Raw genomic sequence first — 8,703 nt, 5'->3', positions numbered from 1 at the left:
ACAATACATAATAAATAAGATAAATTAGATCGCTATAATGTACGACACCCCCGCAAACACCCCCACCCCACCCCACCCCTCTCTCGGTCCGCGGGAGATTTGTGGGACCACAAGCCGGTCTGTGGGTCAAAAAAAGGTTGGGGACCACTGCCCTAGTGGTTATCATGTTGCCCTCACAGTTAAGAGACTGAGGGTGTGATTCCCCGTATGGACATCGGTGTGTGGCGCTTGCATGTTCTCCCTGTGCGTCATGTGTGGGTTTTCTATGGGTAATCTGGCTTCCACCCACATTCCAAAACATGCATGCTAGGTGAATTGGGGACTCTAAATTGTCCATAGATGTGAATGGTTGATGGTATATATCTGACCTGACAAAGGGCTGGCCCAAGGCCCGGTACAGGGCCGCGGCCCGGGGGTTGAGGACCACTGCACTAGGGCACCATTACTGTTTAATTCTAGGAGTGTCACGAGACATGTACATATATAAACACATACATACACACACACATATACTGTATATACCTACTGTATATATACTTCTCCTCATTAGAGTTGCGGGGGATGCTGGAGCCTATCCCAGCTGACTTCAGGCGACAGGCGGGGTACACCCTGGACTGGTTGCCAGCCAATTGCAGGGCACATATAAACAAACAACCATTCACATTCACATTCATACCTATGGACAATTTTGAGTCGCCAATTAACCTAACATGCATGTTTTTGGATGTGGGAGGAAACCAGAGTACCCAGAGAAAAACAATAATAAATTAATCACATAAATAAATGAAAATGAACCAATAATTTTGCCGGCTTCAATATATTGCTGTGTGCATTTGTGTCTGTTTTCCTTGTCTCTTGCCTCCATAGATATTTTTTTTCAATGTTTTCAATGCTAAATTGTGGAGTTGGTGTTTGTGACATATACTGTATTTTCCGATTGGCAATTTGTCCTGTCTCTCAAATTAAATGCTGGCTTTTCAACTGTATTAAAGAGCAACATTTCATTTGCAATGTAGCAAAATACACTTTTTCTAAACGCCACCATTTTGCACTGTTCCATTTTTGTTGCGTAGACTTTGTGTTGCCACCACTTTTGGACAAAGTGGATACTGGCTAATCCGTGTTGATGGGCTCACCTATGTTATGGTACCTTGCACTATTCTTCACGAGACAACACTCTTCTCTGCTATGCTAGCTGCCCCGCCTCCCCTCACAGAGACAAAGAGATTGTATGACTGACAAGAGGGCTCACTTCGTTCAAGCCTTTGCTTCATGGAGCAAATATGCCCAGGGGATGAAAACAAGCACAAAGTGAACCTTCTTCCTGCTTGTTTGGAGGCGGAAGAGGAGGAAAACAGACACGCATGCACCTGGCAATATATCGAGGCCGGCAAAATGATTGAGTTCATTTTACGTTACCTTGTGATTAATTAATTAATTCATTATTCCAAGACGTTTTTTTCTAAATGAGAATTCTCATCACGTTTTAATCTCGCGTTGTGACACCCCTATTTAAGATTGTTCAGTTTATTACCAGGAGGCATTTTCAATGCTTTGTTACCATACAGTTAATCCGCTTGTGTCACAAAATAACTCTCCTAGGAATTTATGAAGTGCCTAAATGCATCTTTATCCATGACATTCACTATCATTGTTTCTGTACAATGATCGATCAATGGCTTGCAAACATGTACTGACAGGGAGACCCAATGAGCCATAACTTAATGATACTGCTGCACTGAGACTGAGTGCTCCAAGCTACAGGGGCTGCTAGTTTACTGACCGCCTGACTCCACTGCTGTGTAATGAGGTGAGAGAACAGGTGAGATGAGGCCACCGACTATCCAGGTCACTAAAAGCAAATAGAGAGCTGAGCATGCTCAAGTAGCAGAGAGTGGAATATGAGACACTGAGAGCAGTCAAGAGTACGGGGAAGAGGGCTTTAAAAAAATTACACCTCGGTTGCTGCATACAGTATATCCAGTCATAGATCATTTGGCAGAGGATTTTGGAAAAAAAAGTAATGTCTTTCACCATTGTGGGAGCAGAATGTTATATTAATATATAAGCTTTAAAGCAGGGATGTCCAAACTTTTTGCAGCGAGGGCCACATACTGAAAAATGGAAGGATGCAGGGTATGTATATGTATATGTATATATGCTAAGAAGCTATATGTAGATCAAGAAAAACTGCCTTTCACCTTTGTAATACAGGTGATATGCTACTAAAAATGGCGTTTCTTCCATAAAAATACAAGTTTATTCTTGTAAAATTGCGACTTTTGTTCTTCATTTGATTATGACTTTTGTTCTTAATATTTTGACTTTATTCCCATAAAATTGCAGCTGTTTTTTTTCTTTTCTGCTGTTTTTTTTTTACTTTTCCAACTATTCCATTTCAGCTTTCCTCTTGTAAATTTTCTTCTCGTAATTATGACTTTATATCTTTTACAACAGTCATGTATTTTTTCTTTAATTCAACATTGTTACTAAAATGATATTTTTCCTCATTTTAAGTTTATGCTCATAAAATTGCAACTTTTTTCTCATTAGAAAATTGTTTTTTTTAATATTTTGACATAACTCTGGTCAAATTTCTGCTGTTGATTATTTTTATGTAATTTTCCAAATATTTCAACTTTCTTCTCCTAATATTTTGACTTTATTTCCATGTTATAGATTTTCCCCCAACCTAAGTTTCCAAAAATTACAACTTTTTTCATTGTTTTGGACTTTAAAAAACAAAAATAGTTTTTTTCTTTAATATTTCAACTTCATGCTACTAAAATGACATTTTTTTTCATACTATTACTTTATTATTTTGAAGTTATGGCTTTTTTTCCTTGCTAGATTACAACTCTTCTCTTAATATTTGGACCTTTGATTGATTTTCCCATTTTTGCTGTTGTTGTTGTTTTTTAAAGTTTCCTTGTTAAATTACATTTTTAGACTGTGCTGCGGGCTGATAAAATCACAGCCGTGGGCCACATATGGCCCCTGGGCCGCACTTTGGACACCAGTGCTTTAAAGCATGTGTTACTGGTCCTTGTTGCTACTTTCAAGTTACCAAAATGGCAACTTTAAATACTTTATTTTAACTAGAAATGGGTTGCTGGGTTGCTGCCTTCCTCCAGTGCTCTTCACCTCTATTGCTCTATCCACCTGTTTCTTGGCATCTCCTCCACGCTCCTGACACTGTGCTGGAAGACAGAGCAAACTTTCCAGTCATGACGTACATAGGAGAAGAAGCTGCAATAACTGTACAACTTCTTTGTGTTATATTTAAAGGGTAGAAATGTGATTTTCTAAGCGCTTGTGACTGATAGGGGTCCTTAAAAATACAGGAACATGAGTCAGTTTTTTGTGTGGGGCCGGAATTGATACTTTTTCTAGGTCCCAAACCCCTGGCAACAGATACAGCCTCATCCTTCCAAAACTATCTGACTGGATGATCAGCAAATCATTTTAAGAGAATGTCAAGACATATTATATTTGCTATATCATTGCTTTTCCAGTCCCATATTTTCCAAATCAAAGATTTGGCAACAGAAAACTAATAGCTCATCTGTTCTTTACACGTTTTATGCTTTGATTGAGTGTGATTTTAATGAACAATGGTGGCGCTGCAATGAAGTCATATTTGGAGGCTGGAGGCTCTATACCACAAAAATCTACTTCTGAAAAAAAAACCCTTGTGAACTGTTAATAACGCTACTGTGGTCGGTCCCAAGCCCAGATGAGAAAAGAGGAAGGTTGGGCATGGGGCTTGCAACCTCACCCCGTAAAAACCCTGCATGCTACAGAAACGCCAACAGCAGACCAAGAGACTACTGCCCTGGAAGAGGAAGGGTCCTCATCAAGAGAACGTACGACTCTGTTTAGTGAAAACTCTGAGTCTACGGAAGCTGCAAGGCCGACCCCCCTTCTATCGACTAGGACCATTAATGTCGGAACATGGAATGTGAGGACCATTGTATGAAAGGGAGGAACAGCAGCACAAGTAGCCGCAGAGATGAACAGCTACAACAATCTCACACTGCTTGGAATCAGGGAGACCCTTTGGACACATTCAAGACAAAGAAGACTGCTTATCGGAGAGATGTTGCTGTATTCCGGCCAAGAAGAAGACAATGCTCCACACACAGAAGTCGCCGCACTCATGTTGTCAGGATCTGCACAGCGAGCTCTGATAGGATGGGAGACACATGGATCAGGAATAATTGCAGCATCCTTCAGAACAAAGAAGAAGAAGAAGATCAAGATGAATGTTATCCAGTGCTACGCCACAACCAACAACAGTTATGAAGTAGTCAAGGATTGATTTTACGACAGACTGCAAAAGGTCATGGCCAAGTACCCAGAGAAAGATGTCACATCCGCATGGGCGACCTCAACACCAAGATTGGAGAAGACAACACCGGATATGAGGAAGTGATGGGAAGACACGGACTCAGAGAAATGAGAAAGGCGAAAAATTTGCAGACTTCTGTGCCATGAAGAACCTGGTCATTGGTGGCAGCACTTTCCCCCACAGAAGACTACATAGGGCCACTTAGGTATCACCGGACTTTGTGATTGAGAACCAGATCGACCCCATCTGCATAGCCAAGAAATTCAGAGGGGCCCCACAGGATGGAAGGGTGAGAAGAGGAGCAGACGTCGCATCTGACCACCGCCTGCTGGTAGCCAGGCTGAAGCTGAAGCAGAACTCGATGGGAGCTACAAAGAAGAGGCTGAAGTACAATGTCAGCATGCTGAAAGACACCAAGACCAGAGAAGGATTTAGACTGTCTCTCACCAACAAGTACCAAGTACTACAACTGTTTGAAGAAGAGGTCACCACCGAGAACCAGTGGCAGAAAGTGAAGTAGACACTTGCGTCAACCTGTCAGGAATAGTAGGCCCCAAGAGACACCAACAGAGGGACTGGATATTGGCAGACACTCTACGCAAGCTCCAGGAGAGAGAGCAGAAGAAGGCAGCAGTAGATAACAGCCGAACAAGAGCAACAAAGGCACAAGAAGACTTCTGGAGACCACCGTAGAGATGCTGTACCCTCTCTTTGAGAAGATATGGGAAGAAAAATAAGTACCAGCAGATTGGAAGGTGGGCATCAGGCTACCCAAGAAAGGAGACTTCAGCACTACAACTACAGAGGAATAACACTTATGTCAGTGCCAGGGAAGGCCTTCAACAGGATCCTACTTGAGAGAATCAAAGGTGCTGTTGACTCTCTCCTCCAAGACCGCCCGCTTCCGCCAGAACAGAGTGCTACCTTGCGCATCACGTATGACCTGTGGCAGCGTACCACCCAGCCGCCAGTCGAGGACGAGATCCAGCCGACACTATAGGTATGGATTGGGTAGACCATGAGGAAGCCAGTCTGTAAGACCACAAGGCAAGCACTCAAGTGGAACCCCCAAGGGAAGCAGAAGAGTGGAAGGCCAAGAAACACCAGGAGACAAGACCGCAATGGTGACATGAAGAAGACGGAAAAGACCTGGAGACAGCTCGAGAGAGCAGCCCAGGACAGAGCACTCTGGCGGACTGTTGTCAGCGGCCAATGCTCCAGGAGGAGCGATGGGCCTAAGTGTACTGTTAATGGTGTTCTGTCTTTATACTCCCACAGTCTGGTGTTAATAGAAGTGACTATTTTATACCCAGTCCTTGAGTGGTACTGCAGAAACAATTTAGGATGCAGATAGATAAGACATAAGCAGGCACCCATCTGTTCTGCCAACTTTCACATGTTCATGTAGATCATAGAGTTAATTAGCATTCCCAGAATACTAAATTAATGTTATTCGGCAGGTCAGACCAAGAAGCGAGCCCACAAGAATGATTAAGTATATGCAGCCTAATTCAGGGCCTAATTCATAATGAATGAAACATTGTTAAGCCACTGCAGATCCTGAATGTAAGAGTGAGGGAGAAAGACCATTTAGACATCAGAGAATACTAAGAATTATGAAGTGGCAAACATTAATTATTCTGCCTTGGATCGCTCATCCTCATTATTTCAATTGCATTCACTTTTGGGCCACAACAACTTGTGCAAGTCAAGATACAAGTGCAGCCAATTAGAGCGATGATGTAACCAAAAGCAGGGAGTGAATTCCATTTATTTTCTGCGTCACTGAGCCCTCTATATTCATCCGTAGACGCTGAGTGTTCATTTTGTGCTTCACAGCTACAATTTGCCATTTCTGAGCAGGTGTGCCCATATTCATGTGCGTATGAGTGAAGGTTGGGGGGACCATATCTGAACTAATGAGGGTGGGGATGTTGCCAGCTAGAAAGGAATTAAGGATCTGGAAACTTCAGCCAAATAATGTGATTCCATGTAGAGGAGTTTATAAAGTGACAACTTTCAATTAGAAGTGGATGTGTAATGGTGTGTATGTGTGTGAGTAACCTGTGAGCAAAACTGGGCTTCATTGAAAGCCAAAATAGACACAGTAGCACACAAACACTCAAGAGGATGCGTTGTTTTCTGTTCACATTTACACACTTTGCGGTTTTGGCTATTGTACACGATTGTTGTTGGATCTAAACCCAAATGATTGCTAAGGCCCTTGCTGCACACTGGAAACTGGTTTCTATTACCTCTACCGAAGCAATTTTTAAAATCCCAGTTTGCTAAGCAAAAGTACCTCATCGATTCCATTAAAGTGGGACAGTGGCCAAAAAAGAAACCACAACATTTTGGTACAGGTCCAGGTAAAAGTGTATATTTAAATGTCACTTGTTTACACTGTGAAACAGGACATTTCTTTTATTTGTTTTTGTTTTATTTGGTGTACAATTTGGTGCTGATGGAAAGCATCAGCATTCATGCAGCCACACACCATGACGCTACCAAAATGACTGTAGGCAAGACACAATTATCTTATCTTATCTATCTCACTAGTATTGCCAGCTATCTACGTAGACCATGTTTGGATGTGTGTTTAGTCATTTTCAGCTGATCGTAAATCTACAGTAGATCAGGTGTTAATGGTTTTACATTCCAAGACCTCTGTGAATGGCAAAAACTGTGGACACACTCATAAAAAGTCCTAAAATGCCTAATTTTGATGCTCTAATCCAGGGGCATCCAAACTACGGCCCAATGCATTTTTAACTGCCATGCATTTTTAACTGGCCCGTATCAAAGTCTAAAAATGATACGGACTATGACACGCATATAACATGTAATGAGCTATTTTGTACATCTTATTTTAGCACTAGGTGGAACTACTGTCTTGAACCAGGCAGTGTCTCCACATTAAAAGTGATCACAGAATAAAAATTGTTCAGGGTAACCAGAAATGGTGGAACCAAAGAGATGCAAGATTGCAAGTGAGTGCTATGCGTAGGGCCCTGTGATTGTCCCCCATTAAAACGGAATCTACACCGAACCTGACATAATGTGAATGAAATGCTGTCATCGTGAGGAAAAGGAATGTTTGTGTGTGGAAATATTTTTCCTCAGCGGACTGCTCATTCATGTTCATATTTCCTCATAAAACACCAACCCTCCCCCCCCCTGAAGCTGGCAAAACAACTTGTAAAGTCATCTCTTAAGCGGTCCTTACATCCCGATGTATGTGTCACCAAACGCACGGGCTCCGCAATTTTTTGGGAAATTTGTTGGCCGTGGCCAACACGTAGGGGAAGTAGGGTATCAGAGGGGTTGCAAGTGTGTCATACTTATGGAGCGACACCCACGTGCTTGATGCTCACCCTTCGTTGATGCAACCTATGGCTATCATGAACGGGAGAACCAGAGTGTACAGTGGGAAGGGTAAGGTGCATTAATGTTGGATACGCTATGTGAGCAGCCGCCGTGCATCCACGTAGGTCAGGAGAACCACAGTGTTGGCCGGGAGAAGCCACCCTCCATGGCCGGGCAAGGCGCATTAATGTCGGATTTGCTATGTGAGCACACGCCGTGCGTCCATGGAGGTTGGGAGAACCAGAGCGTACAGCCGGAGGAGTCGCCCGCCGTTTGAGGAGCCGCTGCTGTGGCCGTCAATGGTCATGCAATCCTCCTCTGCCTTGCCCTTGCGACCTGGCTGCGTGCAAAGTTTCCTACGTGCACGCACAAAATAATTTGCATCCCAATTTTCTTCCTACGGGCTTCCTGCTGTCTGCAGGTTTGGAAATCCATGCGGGCCACGTGCATGTCTCTTGCGATTTTCCCCATTTTTGCACGTAGCCAGCACGTAAGAGCACGTACGTCAGGATGTAAGGCCTGCTTTACTTGTCAGTGAGCGGGAGTGCAACTAGGTTGTGTTAGCAGAGCATGCTAGTGCAACTCAGTCTTTATGAGTGTGTTTATAAGGTGTTGTGTTTGCCACTTGTTAATAAAGCGATTGGAATTATGTCTTCCTGAACCACAAGCACGAACTTTCCAGTTTGTTGAGGATTTTCTAGCAATGTGTGCACAGGATGATATCCCATTCTACAAGTTAGCCAAACTACATCACTGGACAAACTTGTCCAATGATGTATTGCATCATCCTGCCACATTCCAAACAAATCCATGCTAGGTTAAGGTGTGCTGAGTCCTGGCACAACATCAACACGTTGCATACTTTGAGGAACAAAAGCAACACATGTCCACTTTTTCATGTAAAATGAAAATCATTAAATAACACGTAGTGTAATAAGCAGTCAGTGCATTGATGCAGTTTTTACAGTTTTTAGTAGAACACATTT

At 42.8% G+C, this 8,703-nt stretch overlaps 1 protein-coding gene across 1 annotated transcript; it reads left to right on the top strand.

The window, feature by feature from the left end:
• The first annotated feature begins 3,736 nt into the window (after positions 1–3,736).
• On the top strand, positions 3,737–5,044 carry LOC129182653 (craniofacial development protein 2-like). The gene is given in 4 exon segments (XM_054779038.1): positions 3,737–4,373; positions 4,376–4,450; positions 4,453–4,893; positions 4,896–5,044. Coding segments are annotated over 4 exon segments (1,302 nt in total).
• Positions 5,045–8,703: the final 3,659 nt, after the last annotated feature.

Source organism: Dunckerocampus dactyliophorus, chromosome 6, assembly GCF_027744805.1.
Source record: "Dunckerocampus dactyliophorus isolate RoL2022-P2 chromosome 6, RoL_Ddac_1.1, whole genome shotgun sequence".
Lineage (NCBI taxonomy): Eukaryota > Metazoa > Chordata > Actinopteri > Syngnathiformes > Syngnathidae > Dunckerocampus > Dunckerocampus dactyliophorus.
The sequence above is the reverse complement of the archived record's forward strand: the minus strand, read 5'-3'. Positions and strand labels throughout refer to the sequence as shown.